The sequence below is a fragment of the Echinops telfairi genome, unplaced genomic scaffold (genome assembly GCF_000313985.2).
Source record: "Echinops telfairi isolate 266 unplaced genomic scaffold, ASM31398v2 ScPeMD7_7406;HRSCAF=8444, whole genome shotgun sequence".
NCBI lineage: Eukaryota > Metazoa > Chordata > Mammalia > Afrosoricida > Tenrecidae > Echinops > Echinops telfairi.
The window spans coordinates 3,923,304-3,946,870 of NW_022111306.1; the positions used below are offsets into that span (position 1 = coordinate 3,923,304).

At 41.8% G+C, this 23,567-nt stretch overlaps 1 protein-coding gene and 1 pseudogene across 11 annotated transcripts in view; both read right to left on the reverse strand.

Moving 5' to 3' along the window:
• BICD1 (BICD cargo adaptor 1) overlaps nucleotides 1-23,567 on the reverse strand; it is a 268,002-nt gene that overhangs the window by 106,470 nt on the left and 137,965 nt on the right. For all 11 annotated transcript variants that reach the window (XM_045296380.1, XM_045296378.1, XM_045296377.1 and 8 more), the window contains exon 2: nucleotides 21,513-21,725. In XM_045296380.1, the coding sequence (XP_045152315.1) occupies nucleotides 21,513-21,725 (213 nt within the window). The remainder of the gene's footprint in view (nucleotides 1-21,512; nucleotides 21,726-23,567) is intronic.
• LOC105978353 lies at nucleotides 14,752-16,221 on the reverse strand (annotated as a pseudogene).

The window sequence follows — 23,567 nt, forward strand, 5'->3', positions numbered from 1 at the left end:
TGCCTACAGATGGGCTTTGGGTCTCCACTGCCCACTCCTCCTCATTCACAATGATATGATTTTTTGTTCTTTGATGCCAATTGCAAATATCTTAAGTAGTCATTTTCACTTAGCTTTAAGCTGACCTCTTGGATTCCTAGCAAACAATTAAAGGAGGAAACGCATATAGGCATGCAATCATCCTCAGTGTGGTTTTTTAAAAATAGTACTAAATATTCAAGAGAAATCCACCACTGTTTTCTCATCCCTATGTTATAGACAAAAAAACTGAGGTCAGAGAGACTGTAGGTCAGACCAGATTCCGTGTGATGGCAGGTGCCTGGTGGTGAGCCCAGGGCTCTTCTGACTTCAGAGTTTCTATTTTCAAATGCTGCCTCCTACTGCTCATAACAGTGGGCAGCTTTTCCATGGGACACTGATACTTTCAATGGCTCCCAAATAAAGTTCTCTCCCGATGGCCCTGGTTGAAATATACATGCCACTTACATTTCTATGTATGTAATACATTTCCCCAATTTAAATACTAGATTTTAAAACTTTCTGGTACAGAAAGAAATGTAAGGAGCTCTAAGAATGCAGTAGGCTTCAGGCAAGTGGAGGAAGTAGTACTCAGCTTTCCTGTTTGATTTCGTATTGTTTTCTTAAATGTTATTTTTTCTGATGTAGTGAATAAAGGCCTTGCTAATGAACTTGGGAGGGAGCCCTGGTGGCATACTGGTTATGTTAACCCTGAGGTCAGGAGTTTGAAACCACACCTGGCTCTACAGGAGAAGGATGAGGCTTCTACTTTTGTAAAGGGTTACAGATTCAGAAAACCACAGGGTCCTAATAGGGTTGCTATGAGTCCAAACTGACATGATGGCAGTGAGTTTGTTTCTTTGTTTTTCTCTTCACTTATATTTGTTTAAGAGGAGTGGCACAAATTGCTGAGAGCTGAGATACTGACCAGGGGTTGGTGGTTTGAATCCACACAGGAGGGCCTCAGAAGAGAGGTCTGGCAGTCTGCTTCTGGGGGATCGCCCCCAGTAAAATGATTTAAAAAAAAAAAGGCCTTCCGCTTCCACTGCATCCATCCCCCCATCATACAAATCTCAGTTGAAAAGACACCGATTTTCCCTTTGCATTTAGCACACTTAATTTGTCCCTTCTTATACTTCCTTAAATTCCATAGAAGCCGTGGTCTCCTTGTATACACATTTCACATGTGTTTATTTCATTCCAAGTGACTTACATAACAAAATATCTCTAAAAGGAATATTTCCAAAAGTTGAAAAGCTAGCTAGTTTATACAAATGTGGTGAAGAAAGCTGATGGTGCCCAGCTCAAAAGGTATAGCGTCTGGGGTCTTAAAGGCTTGAAGGTAAACAAGCGGCCAGCTAGCTCAGAAGCAACAAAGCACACATGGAAGAAGCACACCAGCCTGTGGGATCACGAGGTGTCGATGGGATCAGGTATCAGGCATCATCAGAACAAAAAATCTTACCATAGTGAATGATGGGAGGAGTACGGAGTGGAGACCCAAAGCCCATTTGTAGCCCACGGGAGATCCCCTTGCAGAGGGGTCTCCGAGCCAGTCAGGGTGCGATGTAGCAACGATGAAAAATATAACTTTCCTCTAGTTCCTAAATGCTTCCACCCCAACCCCCACCACCACTACCATGATATGAATTCTACCTTATAAGTCTGGCTAGACCAGAGGATGTACACTGCTACAGATAGGAACTGGAAACACAGGGAATCCAGGGTGGATGATCCCTTCAGGACCAGTGGTGTGAATGGCGATACTGGGAGGGTAGATGGAGAGTGGGTTGGAAAGAGAGAACCAACTACAAGGATCTATATGTGACCTCCTCCCTGGGGGATGGACAACAGAAAAGTGGGTGAAGGGAGATGTCAGACAGGGCAAGATATGACAAAATAATAATTTATAAATTATCAAGGGCTCATGAGGGAGGGGGGAGCGGGGAGGGAGGGGAAAAAATGAGGACCTAATGCCGGGGGCTTAAGTGGAGAGCAAATGTTTTAAGAATGATGAGGGCAATGAATGTACAAATGTGCTTTACACAATTGATGTATGTATGGATTGTGATAAGAGTCGTATGAGCCCCTATAAGAGTCGTATGAGCCCCTAATAAAACGATTAAAAAATAAAAAAATTTTTTAAAAGTTAGCTTATGTTAGGAAAAGTTTAAAAATTTTTAAATAATTAAGTGAACCCCCCGCTCCACACAAAACAACAACAAAAACAACCTGGTTGTTTTTGGAATATTCTACCTCAAGCAAAGGCTCCACTGGAATGATAAAGAGAGGAGTTGGCGACTGATCGTCACTTGGACTGTGTCCCTGGCATGTCTCCTGCTGGATTTGAGACAAGACTGGAATAACAAGTAGGTAATTGAAGGTAAACTGTCTGATAACAGCCTCAAATCCTCTGGTTTGCAGACTAAAGAAAGAGACAAACATTTGGGTACCAGGGGAGCAGATGGCAAGGCTGACATTTCATTAAAAATGATCACAAGCCCAATGTGATGCCTTGATTGGAAACAGGGGTTATCTTCTATACTTCTAGAGGGGAGGGTCAAAGGGAGCCCCTCACTCAGGGTCAAATGGTCCTTAGGAAAAGCTCACTCATACTGAGGGGGCAAAAGGAAAATACAGCCTGTAAAATAATGGCCTCCGATTCCACATACAAAGATTCTTGGTACTGATTATGATCATATCTGGCTAAATATTATTGGCTCCTGTATTTCATTTGAGAATGTCTACGGAAAGCAATGATTAAAAGTTTTGAACTGTTGAAAAAGAATGGTTTCTCTTACCTGTAGATAAAAACTAGTGATTTCTTAAAGCTCCCCCTAGACAAGATACTTTATCAGCACAGTAAAAAAGAAAAAAGGTAATTTCTCTTCGCAACTGCTCTGCCAGGTATGAAGGCATATTGCTAATCTAAAAACAGAATCAAGTAATTTAGATACGAATGAACAGTTACCAAGCAAACCCACAGCCATTGAGTCAATTCCGACTCATAGTGACCAGTAGGACAAAGCACCACTGGCCCTTTGGATTCCCCAAACTTTTAAATCTGAATGGGAGCAGACAGCCTCATCTTCCTCCCTCAGAACAACTGGTGGGTTTGAACCCCTGACATTGCAATTAGCAGTTCAACGTGTAACCCACTACGTCACCAGGGCTCCTTTGGAATTATAAGAGCCAGAAATGTAATTGAAACAGAAGTGAACAGTAAGAGGAATATAGTATTAGCTAATCTTATTAGATGGCAATAATAAATGTTTAATTATGGAAAAGGGAAAATAGAATGGGACAGAAATGAGACAGAGTTGTACAGAAAAACTACAGTGAAGACAGGATGCCAGCTTCCTTTTGAAAAAGGAATGTGCATATCTTTAAAGGGAACAACTTCAATAAAAATAGTTATGAAGAAAATTACTCAGGACAAAATTTTTTGTATTTATTCAGATACAACATATATAATTATTTTCTCAAACCTGGTAAGCATGCAGGAGACTACTGAATATTTAGGATTCAAGGAGCTAATCAAAATCTACTGTAAACCAATCAGGCTGAGCGAAATGAGTTCAGATCTGATATTGAAAATAAAAATAGTGAAGCTATCATCAGAAGTGTAAACCTTGAGCTCCAGGGCTTCTGACAGAGTTGAAAGCTCACAGATCAGGGCTTGAAAGAGCTATGTCAATTCACAAAGTTGTTTATTGTAGAAAATGTGCCTATTTTTTTCCACTCATTGAAAACGGCTTTACTAATAATTTTCATTTATTTTGTTCTTCTGTAGGGTTCAAGTCCCTGGCCAAGAAGGGGTGGTATACCTAGGTGGGCGTTACACCTGGATTGGCCCATCTAGGCCAGGTGAATCTAATTCAGCCAGTGGGGTCGACCAGTATTGTCGACCAAGCCTCCCAATGGTGGTGGGGCCTAAAAAACCCAGTGGTTTTGCTCTCTGGCTCTCTCTCCCAGCAGCTGCTGCACAATGCAGCACGGCTGGGCTGCAGTCCAAGAGCCGAGGGCCTGCCACAGAGCCAAGGAGACCGTCTAGCTTCTGTGCCATTTACTGTAAAACCTGAAACTAAACTAAACCTAACTTTAATAAAACCAGGATCACAACCAGGCTTCGGCATGAATTTTTTCACGTGCGGAGCCAAGGACCAAGGTATATCTCTCCAGAGAGAGAGAGAGAGAGAGAGAGAAAGAGAGAGAGAGAGAGAGAGAGAGAGAGAGAGAGAGAGAGAGAGAGAGAGAGAGATCGACCTAACACTTCCATACTATAAAAAACCTTTGTGGCTCTGTAGCTACCCTTGAGATTGTTACAATTTACTCTGACTCTCAAAGTTTTATCTATTAGTGATAAGGAAGAATATAAAATAATCACTTGAATGTAGTGCATTAAGAATCTATAACAGAAGCTGGATCTCTGTCTTTGAAACCAGTGTAAGAATGAAATATCTGATTAAAGGGGGAAGACACTATGCCATAAGTAGTGTGTGGACAATGATCTGGTCATTTAAGAAAAGGGTGTGTTTTTAAATTCAAGTGCGGTGAAAACATACCACCACCACCTCAACAAGTTCAACATGTACCACTAACAAACACTGGCTCCATTCAAGTTGTGTGGCCACTGTCACTCTCCTTTTCCAAATCCCGGCACCACCATTAACATAAACCCAATGCCCCTACAGCAAAAAAAAAACCTCCCCATTTCATCTTCTGTCCCACAGCTGAGAACCACTCATAACCTTTGCTTTCTATATGTTTGCTTATTTTATATAAATGACATATACTACTTGTCATTTTACAAGGCACACAGGGCTCTCTGCATTCTTCTCTGCACAACTTTGGGGTATATACTTAGGATTGGGATTGCGGGGACATGTGGTAGCCTTACGTTAAAATGTTTGAGGACTTGCCAATGGCTTTCCACAGTGCCTGTGCCATTTTGCTTTTCCACGGGCAGAGATGAGAATTCCAACCTATCTACAGGCCCAATGTTTGCTGTTTCCCATTTTACAAATAATTGTTAGTCTGTGGATAAGGTGATAGCTCACTGTGGTTTTTAAATGAACTCAACAAAGGGCTAACAATATTGAGCAGTTTTTCTTGTTGAAACAGAACTAAAAGGGCAGCCACCAGCTGCTGCAGCCAATCACAGAGATGGGATGAAAATGAGCATACTGTTTACTGACTGATCTAGAGGGACAATGAGACGCTCTCCAAGATAGCCTTGCTTTCTTTCCCCTATAAGGCTGGGGCTTTTTAATTTCTCTGAATGTCCGTACATTTACCTTGTTTCATGTTTTTCTCAGAGTTCAGTGGTCCTCTCATCAAGGAGTACAATCTACATTTCACTGAATCACAGGATTTACATCCTGAGAGGTGTCTTTCCCCTGCCCCTTTGAACAATATTAATGTCTTTAAGACGATGTCTGTCTAAAGGTGCCTTCATTCATGCATGAGCTCATACCTTTCTGATTTTTCCCTTATATTAAGATTGATGGAGCCATATAATAACACAGCATTAAATTACTCAGCCTCTATGTTCCACGTGCAGATAACTTGGGAAAGTTGGGGCAGAAACAGTAGTGGTTAAAGGGTTTGAGACATCCTATCCACTTCATCTTCTGAGATAGCACTTCAGGAAAAAGGAAATGAATTAAAATCCTTTTCTCAGAACCCCTCACTCAGTGCGGCTGCTGAAGATTTCAATATTCTTTCTCGTGAAAGTCTGTTCAAGTGCTCTGTGCATTTTTTGTGGGTTTTCATTTTTCCATTAAATTTTAGAAGTTATATACACACCATATTAGATCTTAGATTATATACACACACATCTATTAGACTCTTATGAGGTAGATGATTCCTCCACATTATCTCCGACTCCATAGGGTCTCTCTTCACTGGTGATGAGGCACTCTGATGAACAAAGCATTTCATTTTAATGAAAACCCATTTATCTATTTCATCTTTTGCTGCTTGTGCTTTTGTGGTCAGAGGAAAGTTTGAAATAAAAACTTTAAATTTAATCTAAATTAAAAAGCATACAAAACTCATATAGATTGAAAGTTAAAAGTAGGAAATTAAGCCATGAACACTGGAGGAAATGAGATTTAAGATTTATAATTGTCAGAAAAGTAAAGGGAAAAAATTACTAAGCTTAAAATCACCAAAAGAAACCTTATAAAAAATAATCAGTAGTGGTGCCCGACTATCCAAAGATATAGCATCTAGGATCTTAAAGGCTTGAATATAAATAAGCACCTATCTAACTGAAAAGCAACAAAGCCCACATGGAAGGAGCACACCAGCCTGTGTGATCATGAGGTGTCCAAGGGATCAGGTATCAGACATCAAAGACCCATAACAAAAAATCATATCATTGTGAATGAGGGGGGGCGCGGAGTGGAGACCCAAAGCCCATTTGTAGGCAACTGGACATCCCCTTACAGAAGGGTCACTGGGGAGGAGACAAGCCACTCAGGGTGCAGTATTACACAGAAGAAACATAATTGTCCTCTAGTCCTTTAATACTTGCCACACCCACACCCACACCCCGCACTATCATTATCCCAAGTCTACCTTACAAATCCAGCTAGACCAGAGGATGTACACTGGTACAGATCAGAACTGGAAACACAGGGAATCCAGGAGAGATGAATCCCTCAGGACCAGTGGTGAGAGTGGCGATACCAGGAGGGTGGAGGGAAGGTGGGGTAGAAAGAGGGAACCGGCCACAAGGATCTACATACAACCCCCTCCCTGGGGGACAGACAACAGAAAAGTGGGTGAAGGGAGACTTCGGACAGTATAAGACATGACAAAATAATAATAATTTATCAATTATCAAGGGTAGGGGAGGGAGGGGAAAAATCAGGAGCTGATATCAAGGGCTCAAATAGAAAGCAAATGTGTTGAGAATGATGGTGGCAACAAATGTACAAATGTGCTCGACACGATGGTTGTATGTATGGATTGTGATAAGAGTTGTATGAGCCCCCAATAAAATAATTAAAAGAAAAAACCCAGTAGATTACAAATCAGGAACACTATAACTTCTCTGTGTCAAATGCAAAACAAACTCAAAAGACAAATAACAAACTGGAAGAAATATCCAGTGAGTGATTAAGAAAAATTAATTTCTTGGAGGTTATATAAATAATAGAAACACTTAGAATTTAATGAAATAATGTGCTAAAAGAAGGAATATTAATTATTCACCCAAGTAATTAATTAATTAAAAAAACTAATGAAAGTTGTCAATTTCTCATCCCTTCATTTGTTCCTTTCCTAGGTGTCTAACATACGCTGAATCATGCTCTGTGCTACTATTTATCAATGAATAAGATAAGTCACATCCCTACTCATATTAATATTGAAATATCACTGCTCATCTACCAAATAAATAAAAAGAATTATAAAGTTTAATGAAAGCCAGAGCTCGGTGAAATAGGAAATCACCTTACTATTAATGGAACATGAATTAGTTCAATTCTTTAGAAAACATGGTGAAGTTTTATGTATAATGATGTTTTCTAAACAATTTTTAATCACTTTGTATGCATGAAAATCCTGGCCAATGATTAAGACTGAAGAATTGAAGCTTTTGAATTATGACGCTGAGAAAGTATTGAACATACGTCTGACCGCCAGGAGAACAAATAAGTCTGTCTTGGAACAAGTTCGGCCAGAAGGCTTCTTGGAAATGAGGATGTGGACTTTGTCTCACTTACTTTGGACATGTAATCAGGAGGGACCTGGAGAAGGACATTATTTTCAGTGAAGCATAAAGATAGAAAATGAAGGGGGATCTTCGATGAGATGGGCTGTCACCGTGGCTCAGACATAGCTAAGGCTGGGAGGATGAAACAGGACTGGCCGTGGGGCTGCTCTTTTGTTCACATCCTTTCTCTCAATCAGAACCAATCCAGCACCTCGCAACAACAAATGCAGGGATGACACTTCTGAAATGCTAACCTTGAGAGATACCGCAATCCTAAATAGTTTTTAAATATATGCAGACAGTAATGAAATACTACAATAGCAGACACGGGTTAAGGGATTACTACATGCCAGGAATTGTTTTAAATGTTTCATTGATGGGTACAAAGCATAGAAATGAGACCCAGTAGAGCATTCTTGGCCAACATAGTGAGTTTGATATGGGTTATCTGTAAGATGAAAGTGGAAGAGAGATTATATAAAGGAAGGTAGTAATTCCAGTAACACTGGAGTCCAAATTTTGAATCGGTAGATAATAGGGAACAAAAATGGGCTTTTGAGAGAAGCAGACTCGCAGGACAGTTGGGAGCTACTAGCTATTTGCTAGCTCCAGCAGCTGGTGGCCCAACTTGTAGTACAGCTTCAATGTTGTCCAACATGAAATACCATGTTGCCCCAATTCTACCTTACATGTCCGGCTGGACTGGAGGAGGTGCACTGGCACAGATAGAAACTGGAAATACATTGAACCCAGGACAGATGAACTCCCCAGGGCCAGTGGAGAGAATGGCGATGGCGGGAGGGTGGAGGGAAGGAGAGGGAGAAAGGGGGAACAGGGGACAAGGTCTACATGTGGCCTCCTCCCTGGGGGACGGACAGCGAAGTGGGTGAGGGAGATGTTGGATGGGGTAAGATATGATAAAATAATAATAATTTATAAATTATCAGGGGTTGGGGGGAGGGAGGAGGGAGGGGGAAAAAATGAGCTGACACCAAGGGCTCAAGTGGAGAGTGGGTGTAAGAATGACGAGGTCAACGTATGTGTTAATGTGCTGGACACAGATGACGTATGTACAGATTGTGATGAGTTGTTTGAGCCCCTAATAAAATGATTATTTAATTAAAAAAAAAAAAAAAGAAATACCATGTTGCTACAGGGGCACCGCAAATTGGAATCAATTAGGTAGCAACGAACTACAGAGTTTAACACAATTTCCTGGCAAGCGAGTTGAAAAAGAGAGATTAGAATGCCCAGGCCATATTTGCCCAAGAAGCAGGGGCAAGTATGACTATTTTTAGCCTGTGGTTTGGGATTTGGCAAACCGTGTCAGGCGAAAGTGTCCCCAGAGGCGGTCGGAATAAACGGCTAAGAATCCGGTTAGACTTCATAAAACTTTGTTCACTGAGACCTCCAGCAACCCAAGTGCTATTGATTGCAGTGGAGAGTAGACGCATGGGCTGCCAATAAAGAACGACCAATGTCAAGGTCATTGAAAAGACCTATTATACAATAGATAAAAAAAAGAACCAAGCATTGAGACTTTATTAATACTTCCTTTAGGCTGGAAAGCCAAAGGGTGTCAGCCTGGACATTACCTGAGAGGGAGGGGTAGCCCATGGGGACGAAAGTGCTGCCATTCTAGTATGAGTATTACCATGACTTAGTTACCTTGAGCAGTCCAGTAACTTTTAAAGAAAGCAGCTATTGCCATCCACCTACTGGTATTTCCAGCAGCGTTTGGCATGTAGTGTGTGTACAAAATAAGTGCTTACTGGAATGACCATTCCTGAAGGAGACATTTTGTAACAAATTAAAATACAGCATAGAATTTCTAGTTCTCTTTGGCGCAGAGACAAGAGTATTGTGGTTGCATACCTGTGCACATACATCATAAGCCCTTGTCAACCTGAAAGCATTTTTCTCAATTTGAAGCTTAATGGGGGGTTTGCATATCACAATGAGGGTGATAATACTACCATCTGACCCTGGAGTGGCTCATTGCCATCTCTGCTGAGTGGCCCCAGGCGCAAAGTGTAAAGCAGAGTAAATGGATGCGTGAGTGAAGCAATTCTAGTCTTCTGAATCCTATTCCTCTTCAACCTCTTCTTCCTCTGTTCTTAATAGTAAGAGTCCCACATATACTTAAGGTATGATAAAAGCATTGAATGCTATACAAAGATATATACACACACACACATATGTATATATGTTCTTTTTTTTCTTACTGGTATAGAACATTCATTCCTAAGGACAAGCAATGTTGTCCTTCCAACTGGTACAAAATGGTTCTTGGAGGAACAAAAAATATCTTGGATATTTCAAAGTAATCCTTTTAAGCTCAATGATAACCAACAAAAAGTGTATTTTTTTCATCATTTTATTGGGGCTCATACAACTCTTATCACACTCCATCCATCCATCCATCCATTGTGTCAAGCACACAAAATTGTATTCTTCAGCATCACAGTCTAGGATTCACCACCACATTAAACTCAACCTTCTAAAGTGCTCTTTCTATCTTGTTCAAGTACAAGTTCCCCATAACCTTCCAGAAATTAAGTCCTGAATCAATTCAGGTCTCCCTCATTGTTAGACTAAGCTGTAAATTCCCTTAGGAGCAATAAATGCCTGAACAGAATCTTAATCAGGCTAGATCTGCCAAATAGGACGTCCTTTGGAAATAGAGGTCAAGATGCCAAAAAAAAGATTAAAACTGCCCACTAAGCATCAAGCTGAGATGCTGACTAAGCATTACTATTCCTGCCCAGTCTGCACAGTGAGCAGACCCTGATCCTGGGATGGGAAAAGACAGTATGAAAAAGAACCAAGCTATTTTTAGTCCAAAAATCAATACATACAAAGTCGCTTGGGTACAGATGATGATTTTTATGTTTCAGGGATAGAAAACTGGTGCTGGGCCATTTTCACAGAGAAATACAGGATGAAGAGAAGGCAGGCAGAAGAGGGAGAGAAAGAATATACAGAGAGAGATACATTAAGTATATGCCACAGCAGTTCTACATTTTAAAACATTTGGCTTCCTTTGTTAAAAAAAACTACTATTTTTTAAATGGCAAAAGATAACAGATAAAACGTAATTGCCTTTTTAAAAACTAAAAAAGACTATGCAAGATCACTTTAAAACCACACTTTTTGTTTTAACCTGTGTCAGCTTCAGAGTTGCCATTTATATGGCGTGTCCTGGACAATGCGCTCTCACCACTTCTATCTTTAGCTTTAACTTGACCTTACTTGCCATTTCCCATTAATTCTCCACTTGACCTAAAGACTCACCATTACAGAAGTTGAGACAACTTCGGTAATAGTCAGCCAGAAGCCTGGGCTCCTTCTCACTGTCTAATGCAGAAATGAACCAGCCACAAACAAAAATGAAATATGATGACTCAATTCTATACTATTTGAAACTGTCCTGCCCAATATTATGAAGCTGGAAATACTTAAATGTTTTCTTTTTTGAAGCCTTCCCATCCAATGTTGGGATTATGGAGATATAAGCCCTTATTATTTCCCCCAAATAGCCTCATAAAAGGCTAAAGATATTCTTGAATAAAAATCAAGTGATCTTATTTTGAGAACTATTTTAAAAAACAAACTACTGTAATATTTTAAATTGACAGGTATGTTACAAAAAGTGTCATAAAATGTTTGCAATTCAAAAAAAATGTTTACAATTCCTAAAAAGAGGTATCACATTGATTTGACAGAATGTGTATAGCATATTCTATATCTTCTTTCTTTAATGGAAATCTGACTTCTCCCATAGGGACACTGCTTCCCCTGCAACGCTTACAAGGTCTGGCTGTTATTATTCCTAAAGCATCTTACCACTGAGCCTCAAGGTATGATTGACTTCCTGCCGCACCCCACTTGCCTCATTTTGTTTGCATTTGCAAAGAATATTAGATATAAAATGGGCTGCCAGAGAATGAACAGAACTGTTTAGTATGAAATACAGCCAGAATGCTCCTTACCAGTGTGGATGAACACGTTATCAAGAGGGACTAGTCTCTGAAGAAAGACAATGTTTGGTACAGTAGAAGGTCAGCAAAAAAGAATATTCTCAAAGCGAGGAGCTGACATAGTGGCTGCAACAATGGGCTCAAATACAAGAACAATTAGGAGGATGACACAGGAGTGGGCAGTGTAAACAGAGTAAATAGTGCTTTGAGGTGGAGTCCACTCAACAGCATCTAGTACCAAATGATGCAGCAATTCCATTGCTAAAAACTTACCCATGAACTCAAAGGCAGCCATGTGACCAAAATAGGTGTATACCAATGTTCACTGCAGCACTATCCCAATAGGCAAAAGGTGGAAACAACCTAAATGCCTATCAATGGATGAGCAGATCAACAAAATGTGGCACATACATACAATGGGATATTCAGCTAGAAAGAGAAATAAAGTTGACACATGCTACCAGGTGGGTGGGGCTTGACATGATTCTGAGAAAACAATCACAAAATAACAAATATTGTAAGACTTCATTTATATAAAAAGAGAAGAACAGGTAAATATCTAGAGACCAGAGTTAAGTATTAGTGTCCAGGTGTAGTATTAAATAAAAAATGACGCAGAGGGAGGTGGGGGGACCAGCCCCCACCACTAATACTCCTATTGCTACTACTCGGATTCAGTAATACTACTTCTGGGTTCAGTAATGCACAATTGTATGGTTGAGATATATAAATATTATATTAAAGTCATCGAGAGCATGAGAGATAATACAATAATACAGTCAGACATATTACATGGTAACATTGCTCACCTCCGCCCCGCTTGGTGGTCCTCGTGGGGGGAACCCGGCTGGCAGAGCAGGAGCCGCCTCCCTCGCGGGAGCTGCCCTCTTGTCCACCGCCCTCATAGGAGCAGCCCTCCTTCCTCAGCTGCCCTCTGCCAGCCACCTTCGGCCAGCCACCTCTTGGAAGCCCCCTTGAGAAGCAGCTCTCCTTATTTATTGCTAACCACGCATCATATTACTTTAGGGGGATACATCACAGCATTATGCATCACAGAGAGGGGCAATATAATTCATCCTTGAACAGGTTTGATCATTCTGGTGTCTCATACAATAAAGCAGGCAATTACTATCCTGGGAGACATGCAAGCCCCCTGATAGCAGATAACAACCTACGTCATAGAGAGGGGTTGTAACATAGGCAATACAAGCAATAGGAGGGGGATGACCTAGGGGTGAATGTGCAATAGTAAGAGGAGGGAATAGGGGGGCATGCGTGGCAAGATAGTAGCCTAAGCTTAGTCATCTTAGAGTGGTCCCAGGCTTGCCTATGGGCACTGCTTCGAGGGAACAATAACAGAAAGGAATAGGCCCTATTTGGGGTGAGTCACACTATGCAGTCTGGCTGTTCTAGATGGCTGATGTTAAGGAGAATAACCTCTGACCTATTTTCGCTGCCTAGTGAACAATTATTCTCAAGCTAAGTCTGGCATATATTTTGGGGAGACAATTTAAGAGAAATCCTTCTGTTCCCCACATCCAGGGTGAAAAGGAGGAGGGAGGATTGCAGCCACTTTGTCAATCCATCTTGTTGAGCACCTTCCTCTTCTTCATTGACCCTCTACTTTACTAAGCAGGATGTCCCCTTGGAAAGGAGAGGAAAAATGGCATGCTGGAGAAACAGACAACTTTCTGACTCTACCCGAGCCGTAACTCCAAATCAGGAAAGCAGTCATTTAGTTGGATGTGTCAATTTCGTTTGGCTATGTGGAAACACAGCTCCCAATGACCAATTAGTCAGCCACAACCATCAGGGACTATAAGACAAATTCTGTTATTTAGTGGATGCATTAATTAAATAATTCTATCTTTCCCTATACGTCGAATCATCAGTAAGCACAACAGACTCTGTACTAAATAAAATGCATTATTGAATAATAACGCAATAACCTTTTCATGTGCTAGCCAGGCTATTCAAACAGAAAGTGTGTGTGTGTGTGTGTGTGGGGGGGGGCTTCCAAGAGCCCATGGGTAAATGGTATTAAAAGATCATGGAACTGTTCCATTTTGAAGTCCCTTTGTGAAAGTCCGTAGGCAGCTCTCCTCTTTCAACCCACTGGCTGATCCAACATGTGCTTGGTTTCCTCTTTTGGAGTCAGGATATCCACCATTATTTCTTTTCTTTCTTTTTTCACTGTTAACATAGTTTGTTGACTTGGAGGCCAAACATGGCAGCAATGGGTCACTTGAAGAACGTCACCTCATTGAGAACAGCGCATCACAGTGCTGTTGCGTGAGCCCGGGCCCAGAGTTTGGGCACAGAAAGGGCAATCTTTGGATGACAATGCTTAGGCTACTTTCAAACATATTCAAAGGTCAGAGTGCAGGATCATGGCATTTGCTGGATGTCCGCTGGGAGCTAATCTGCGACCACAGCAGCCAGACTGGTCAATCTGGGGACAGATTGCGGAAGAAGGAGAGCCTTGTGCCCGCCCCTCCCCAGGCCTCCAGCACTTGATTTGCTGAGCCACCCTCCCCATGAACACTCCACACCTCGCTCTTGCGTGGAGATGATTTTTGCTCTCATGCCGGGGGTAATCAGGTTCCGTAGTCAGTCTCCCTGTGCCGCACTTTAGGGCAGATAGTATAATAGTTCATTTTTCTGCATTCTTGGCCGGCAGCCCATGAGATAAAAGCTGAGGTCTTAAGGTACTGGCTTTATAAAAAATTGTTACCAGTACAAAGTAATTGGAAGTAGATTCTGTAGCAATCACAATACTGTACCTCCCTATTACTACCTACACCACCCAATCACAGTTCTTTTTTATTTTAAATTAATTTTTTCCTATATGCTTTTATAAACTCCCACTGCTGTGCAAAGGAAACCACCTCACTACAGTAACACGGCTGCTCTCCTAAAAACCCTCCCCTGGTGCCCCTGACCACCCTCCCCACTGCCCAGCACCTAAGAGCAGGGATCAACCTGTGGGGTGAGGAGCCGTGGTGCAGTCTCGCCTGGCCTCTGTTCCTAGGATGTGGCTTTGCAGAAGGCTGCTAGGATGCTTACAAACATGACATCAGGAGTCTGGGATGCATCAATGGCACAGCGGATGCCCCATTTCTGGTAGTAGTCCACCAGTGTGGTTGTCTGAGTGTGGCAGGCCTCCGGGTGGATCTTCAAGGCCTTCTCGTTATCATCTACTTGTCTGACCAGAGCCTCCCAGTGACATCATCTTTTATGGGCTCCTTTGGAGAGTTGAACTCCTCATGGTAGGAATGGTCACTCATTGGGTGAATCAGCCTTCTTGTGATCCTCCGGATGAGTAGAGTCTGGGATATGGAATTCAATCACAAAATCAAGCTACTCTTTCCTCTTCACCGTAAGGTTGGTGAGCATTTTGGCCTGCTTTACAGTCCTGGGGAAGCCAGCTAAAAGAAAATCGCTCTTGCATGAAGGGGTCTCCAAATTCTTCTCAATGAGCTCCACCACCATTTCATCGCTCACCAGGTTTCCAGTATCCATTCTTGCCTTTAGCTTTTTTCTCGAGCTCTGAGCCAGAAACTCCATAGCCCTCGGCATGTCCCCAGTAGCCAAAAGATAGACACAGAATTCTTCAGCCAATCTGGGAGCCTGGGTATCCTTGCCAGCCCCACACGGCTCTGGCAGCACAGCCCAGATCCCTTTAGGATACTCTTAGGCCAGTTAGTCGGCTGGAACGTTGGAGCGTGTCTGTCGAGCCACCATTATTTCTTGCTGCCATCAAATGGTACTAGGGATTCTCCTCCTATCCAAGGGGTCCTTCTAATTTATTGTTTTTGTCCTGTGTTAAGAACTCTGATAACCAAATTTTGAAACCAAAAATAACATTCACACCATTGCCTTTTCTTACACAGCACTTTCATAAATCATACCTCATGTCCTCATGAAAACCATGAGAGATAAAGAGAACAGAATGCTATTATGATGTTATCAGGCAAAATAAGTTTATTCATATAACTGATGAAATCGTTGAGCAAGGACCTGAACTTGGATTTACTAGTTTCAAATTCTTCAAATAACTGCCAAACAATTGTGTGTGTGTCAAACAGATGCACATAAGTATTTAGATAGTGAGTGAGGGGCTCTGCTGTATAAAAAAGTACTTAAGGTAGACAGCATGGAATCTGGTTGGCTATATAGCTTCTATTCTTTGCCTGCTGATTCACAACAAGTACTACCTATTGTTTATGAGACATCCAAATGTGCATGTATAAAACGTTACATGTTTCCTAAAACACTGTTCACTGTTTATTTTCAGATATAAGTGAAATACCATCATTTCTAAATATATTTAGTTGTGTTAAGATTAACAGAACTCTCCTGAGTTTTATTTGTTGCTGTTTCTCAAGCAACAAAGTGCAACTGGCTCATACCATGCTCTGAAGAGGTTTTTGTCAAACGAATGAATATATGATGGCAACGTTGAACATCCAAAAAGATGAAAACTCTGAGATGCATGCTTAATGAGAAACTCAAATCCTAGCTCCAAATTTTCATGGGGGGTTCCAAAAGGAATAAAAATAGTCCATAGTGTCTTGTTTTAAAAATGCAGACAATTTGCATGAGCCCCTAATAAAATGATTTAACAAAAAAGATCATAAAAAATAAATAAATAATGCAGACAAACATGTCTAAGAAGAATAAGCAGGATGCTCAGATGCCCTGGAACCTTGAGGAAGTGTTCATGGATTTGGATGTGTCTGATTTGGAAAAAGAAGACAGTTCTTTCTGACAATTTGAGACTTTGGGCATGGTTAAGTAGAAAGGAGATGAAAAAGGTATACTCTCTGTAGATTCAGAGGCTAGAAACTAGAGCTACCAGGCAACAGAGGGGCAGCCTTTGGAGGTAGTTGGAGACAGGGAATGAACACTGATTTGGCACCTCCATTATACCATGCATTTTATACAGGACCTATAAATTAGGTATTCTCATCGCCACAATGAACATAAGGAAATAGCGGCACAGGGAGGAAAAGTGAGTTGATCAATGTCACATGGAGGTAACTGGCACAGCTGGGCTCAAACTAGGGCAGCTAGCTCCCAAGCATGTCCCTTTGGTTCATTCAGTTCAACAAGCATTATTTTTAATGTCTGCTTTTGGACAGAAATGGTGGTCCTCCCTAATTTACCCGACAAAGACTATTTATTCCTAAATGGGATTAGAACCACAGCACAGGGGTTCGGACTTATAATACATTTTTCTTTCCATTTCTCCTTCAACTTTATTATCCATTAGTCCTCCATTGGGAGATGTTTGCCTACAGCAATTTTGGGACGGAGTTTTGTGTTTATTTTTTAATTTAATTTTTTTAAAAATCATTTTATTGGGGGCTCGTATAACTCTTATCACAATCCCACATACCTCCATTGTGTCAAGCACATTTGTTTGTTGCCATCATCATTCTCAAAACATTTTCTTTCTACTTGAACCCTTGGTATCAGCTCATTTTTCCCCTTCTTTCTTTTCTACTTGAGTCCTTAGTATCAGCTCATCATTTCCCCCTCCCTCCCAAACCCTTGATAATTTATAAGTTATTATTACTTTTTCATGTCTTACACTGTCAGATGTCTTCCTTCACCCACTTTTCTGTTGTCCGTCCCCCAGGGACGGGATTATATGTGGATCGCTGATGATTGGTTTCCCCTTTCTCCTCCCACCTTCCCCTTACCTTCCTGGTATTGCTAATCTCATTATTGGTCCTGAGGGGTTTATCTGTCCTAGATTCCCTATGTTTCCAGTGTACATGCTCTGGTCTAGCCGGATTTGTAAGATAATATTAGGAACATGATAATGGGGGGTTGGAAGCATTAAAGAACTAGGGGAAAGTTTTATGTTTCACCTGTGCTATACTGCACTCTGACTGGCTTATCTCCTCCCTGTGACCCTTCTGTAATGGGATGTCCAGTTGCCTACAGATGGGCTTTGGTTCTCCACTTCACACTCCCCCTCATTCACAATGATATGATTTTTTTGTTCTTTAGATGCGTGATACCTGATCCCATTGACACCTTGTGATCACACAGGCTGGTGTGCTTCTCCCATGTGGGCTTTGTTGCTTTTCAGCTAAATGGTTGCTTGTTTACACCATCAGCTTTCTTCACCACATTTGCTTATGTACCTGCTTTGTCTTCAGTGATCTTGTTGGGTAGGTGAGCATCATGGAGTGACAGTTTAATAGAACAAAGTGTTCTTGTATTGCTATTTTTTTCTAATTGTAATATTTCACTTGCGACAAAGTATTTTAAAATGAATAAAAGTCATCCTACAATAAATAACATCTGAGATTTGTATTTAATACTAGCCATTAAAAGTCCTCATCAATATAAAATAAAATACTTTATTCCTACTCTCCTTTTACAACATATATTCAGGTCTAAATGCAAATCATAAGCTAAAATGCAAAATATAACGACAGATGAAAAACAAACTTCAAGGGTATATTACAAGCCTTCAGTCCATCCACAAGTGTACTCTTAAAGGGACCCATGTTGTTGGCACACTTAGAAGGCCAAGATATTGACTGTCTCTATGTTAATTACCTGACAAAGAAGTTAGTCAAGTAATTAATTCAAGTATTTGTGATATTATAGAAATTCCCTAAACCATGAACTTTATGAATGTGGTATTAGCTTCCCAAGCCTTGGGTCAACCAAATGATCTAAATTTGTGGTTCTAAAAGTATGGTCTCCAGACCACCAGTGTGTACACCTCCTGGGAACTTTTTATCCCCAATGCCATCGAGTTAAGTAGACTCATAGCAACAGTGTAGAACGCCCCTGTGGGTTTCTGAGACCGTAACTCTTTACAGGAGCAAGACGATAAGGGATAGAAAGTCTCATCCATCTCCCATGGAGTGGCTGGTGGTTTCAAATTGTTGACCTTGCTCCGTCCCAGACTTACCAAATCAGACTTTCTGGAGTGAGGGCCCCAGATTCAACTTTAAGTTTTCCTGGTGAATCGGATACTCTATTTGGAGTGATCAAAATGATTCTCCTTTGTGGCCTCAGTTCATTCCTAACCGACAACCTCCTGTTTTATTACCAACTCCTGCTGCTCATCCTGCATCCTCCCACTGGATGCAAGCACTTCATGTGCAACTGAGGATGCTCATTAATCACGACTGCCTGGATTCATATACAAAACCATCTAGGATTCCCCGCCTTGTCTTCCTCTCTTATTGCCCTTCACTGCCTCTTTCATGGACAGTAGAAATACATAGCTTACAAAGGATATCCAGTTAAATGGACAATCAACACAGGGTGACTGGTCAAGGTCTTCTCTGTCAACTGCCTGCCCCCGTGTGTCCTGTTGCCCATGCCACGTCCTTCCTGCCAACTTGCCACGTGAACCTGCCCCTCATGGCTGCTGAGGGTGTGCTGTGCTTGATACAGGATGGTTGTAGTGGAGTGAAAATTTTTAATATGGCTCTTCTACCCATATCTATGTAACTCCCACCAAATGATTGGGTGGGACCATGCAAAAAAAAAAAAAAAAAGCTATGTATAACACTAATACAGAGGACTGGTCAGTTTTATATACCACCTGCCCTGGTGATAGGCCAAACAATCTTTGACATAGGAGCAGAGAGAAAGGCCCGGGCCACCAGACCAGCAAGTTCCAGATTTCTGTCTGAAGTGGTGGAGGGTGAAACCAGAGGCACCAGAGATGATGACACAGAGACTGTGGGGCAGGGCAAGAGTAGCGCTGAAACTATGAGACTGTGAGACAGTGGGACAGGCAGACTTCCTGGTCCATGGGGCAAAGGCCATGGGGCCATGTAACTGAGAGACTGAGGACCAGAGAGAGACTTGGTTGCTGGCTATGGAAAAGTATTGCTGTGGACTTTTGCTAGTTTATTACATCCCCTAACAAACCCGCTAAATAATGAATATTGTCTGTGAGTTCTGTATGGCCATGGAAACAAAATATGGAACCCAGCTAGATGTGGAGTAGGTTAGTGTCAAGAAGGATGGAGCGCGGGGGCCTGTCTGACCCTGCCTCGTGGCAACAGGGGAAGCAGAGGGGTCAGAAAAAGCTGCCATGCCATTGACTGCCCCGGTGGACTCTAACAGATATGTATCTTCAGTCCACTGTGCAGTGACTGCTCTCTCCTTGGAAGGCCTGAGATTGGGAGGGTGAAAGGCAACTCCTCCAGGGTCCCATATGGTTAGCAATCATGGCAAAACACCAGCACATGAAGATATGCGTGAAATGCAGAATGGGAGGGCAGCTTGTTACTGTTGGTCTCCTTTCATTTTTATTTGTATCATGGGGAAACAAGGCAGGGGACCCTGAAACTGTGTCATCTTTCTAGTAGTACTAAACACTACCTTCTACGTGGCTGACTCCTGTCTCTGTCTCCAGAAGCCATGGTGTTGTATTTGGGAGATTTCAAAGGTAATGAGATAGATGAAGCAGAAACCTTATTGTCAGTATTCACTTAGCTCATTATGGAAAGGGGAAGAAGTAAATTACTGCCTACATTTCAATATGTTTTGGACACCACACTTGGTAAAGTGAAGGGACAGCAATAAAGAGGAAGGCCCTCAGTGAGATGGACGGACACAGGGGCTGCATCAGTGGGCTCAGGCACGGGAATAATTGTGAGGGTGGCACAGGACCGGGTAGTGTTTCATTCTGTTGCACATTGGGTCGCTCTGGGTCAGAACTGACTCCACAGCACCTCACAACAACAATATTACTTGGAAGAGGAAGAGGAATTGATTACGTATCTTATAATTCACAAATTTGAATAATTTTTTCCATTATTTTTCTAGTACTAAAATGTTCAAGTTGTGTGATGGATAAACCACTTAGTGGTAGACGCTGTACCTGTTCATTTATCAATCACTGATGCAGGAATCTGAGGACACTGTAACTCATCAAGAACGCTCAGATAAAAAAACGGAGTTAATGAACGAATAATAGGCTTCCAAAGAAGCTCTTAAAGGGGCTTAGTGGATGCATCAAGGCGCTCTGGTGGTGGGCTGCCAAGCACAAAGTCAGCGGTTAGAAAGCACCTGCTGCAAGGCAGAGCTTTCTATTCCCAGAGACAGTGGCCGTCGGGAAGACTCACAGGGGCAGTTCCACCCTGTCTGCAGGGTCGCTGTGAGTCAGCCTCGGCTTGAGGGCAGTGAGTTGGTTTTTTGTTGGAGGACATGAATCTGCTTTGGGATATTTCTGCTCCCATATCACTCTTCCATTACGGACTTACTCAGCCAGTCTGGAAGCTATATAGCACGTGATGCTGCCAGAGAAGAGTTGAAGAGCTAGCCTGTGTCTGCTGGAGGTCTAGGGCTGTAGCAGACTGCTCTAATTCCCGGCAGCTATAATTTGCTACCTCACCAGACTAAACGCTGCAAAACACTCCTCTAGAGCCTCATCCCCCAGCTAGAAGACTCCTGAACCAACACCACTGCCATTTTGAATTAGTGGAGGCTGGAGCACTACAGCCAACCAAGACTCTCTATATCGTAGTAAAACAGGTCACAGGAAAACAAGTGCTAATGTCACCATATTGTAAAAATACCTTTGCAGGAACAGCAACAGTAAGAGAAATAAGAGACAGGCAAACTCCGCTCAGAACAAGCTGTCATTTCACAGAGAATGCACAAAAACTGCTAGTATCAGTGAGATGTATTATTTGCTTCAGACAGTTCTCTGCTTATAGCAGATATTTTATTCCTCTCTCCACTAAGAGCTTTCTCTCACACACTTATCTGCCATAGGAATCTGTCTGTCCGTTTACCTCCTTCAGGTCCTGCATGACCGCTGTGAGCCTCTCATTTTCTGTCTGGATGTTCGTGACCACTGCCCGGCTCTGCTTCAGCTCACTCTGCATCTCCAAGATCTTCCCCAGATAATAAGCTTCCTTCGACGCCGACTCCTGCAGCAGTGTTTCCTCCCGAGTCTCTCCATCCTCAGCAACTTTACGGCGGATGGAGAAAGACTGCCCAAATGCCTGCAGAAGGGTTGAAAGGGAAAACACCGTCAACGAAGTGAACAGAGCACTATCAAACTGATAGGGTGATTTTACCATAACAGATGAGCAGCTCCAATTGATGCCTGAAGTAATTAAAACTCAAACAATAAAGAGAAAGAAACTTGTCCATATCGTACTAAAGCAAATGAGCTAAATAAAATGTATAACGTATTGCTGCTGGCTTTTTGCCATCCTTGTCAAGACAACCCAGTCCAAACCCAACCCGCTGCCACCAAGCCAACTCCAACGCTTAGCAACCCTATATAGGATTTCCAAGCTTGTGAATCTTTACAAGAGTAGATAGATTCATTGATAGGCCGACAAAGACACTGGCAGGTTCAAACTACCAACCTTGCAGTTATACAGTTATATACAGTTATATAAGATCAATTAAGATATAAGATAGTTCAGCAGTGATGAACCCACCAAAAAACATGCTGTCATCTTCATTCTAAAACAAAACCAAAATTATTTTCTAATTAAAAAAAAAGTGTCTTCAGTCTACTACGTTAACAGTAAGAATAGACTCATTATGACTCATATTGTACCCTTACAGAATTTTTTTTCTTTCTTTCTTTTTTTTAATCATTTTATTAGGAGCTCATACAACTCTTATCACATTCCACACATACATCAATTATGTAAAGCGTATTTGTACATTCATTGCCTCATCATTCTCAAAACATTTCCTCTCCGCTTAAGCCCCTGGCATCAGCTCCTCATTTTTCCCCTCCCTCCCTGCTGACCCTCCCTCATGAGCCCTTGATAATTTATAAATTGGTATTTTGTCATATCTTGCCCTGTCCGACATCTCCCTTCACCCACTTTTCTGTTGTCCGTCCCCCAGGGAGGAGGTCACATATAGTTCCTTGTAATCGGTTCCCTCTTTCCAACCCACTCTCCCTCTACCCTCCCTGTATCGCCACTCACACCACTGGTCCTGTAGGGTTCATCCGCCCTGGATTCCCTGTATTTCCAGTTCCTATCTGTACCAGTGTACATCCTCTGGTCTAGCCAGACTTGCAAGGTAGAATTCGAGTCATGATAGTGGGAGCGGGGAGGAAACCTTTAGGAACTAGAGGAAGGTTGTATTTTTCATCGTTGCTACATCGCACCCTGAATTTTTTTTAAGAGCACTTAAATTCCCTGGGCCTATAAAAAGACATTTAAATGTATCTCCGTTGAAGAAAACATATATTTATTTGCTCATTTATACAAAAAGAAATATAAGAAGACTAAATTGGCCACCTACACGAGGCAGGCAGGAAGAGGGAGGAATGGGGGTGGAAATGGGATTGAGACGTGAAGGAGTGGCATGGCTCTGAAGATTTATGTTGTTCACATAGGTCGCTTTGGCTCTTAGAACCGTAGCAATATTTCAAATGCCACCCCACAAGTAATAGTTAAAATCAATGTGTGTGTGACTCAAAAGAAAACACAATTAACAACATAATCTGTGTTACAAAATGAACTCAAGAGCTGCACTGAGAAGGGTGATAAACGAGCCAATCTAAGTAATCCTATAAGACAGCATTTCTACTTCATACTATGAGGCTAAAGGAACCCTAGTAGCATAGAGGTTACTTGTTGGGCCACTAACTATACGGTGAGCAGTTTGAAACCACCAATGCCACTGGATTTTACACGTAGAAACTGTTGACTGGTGTGTGTTCTACTGTGTATACATGGGCAACGGCTACAAAAAATATTTTGTAAAAAAACAGAATTAAAATTGTAACTGTAGAATTTTAATGAATCCTAATTCATAATTATTGCAGCTCAGAGACTAACTGAACACAAGGGGTTCCAAAATCAGTTATT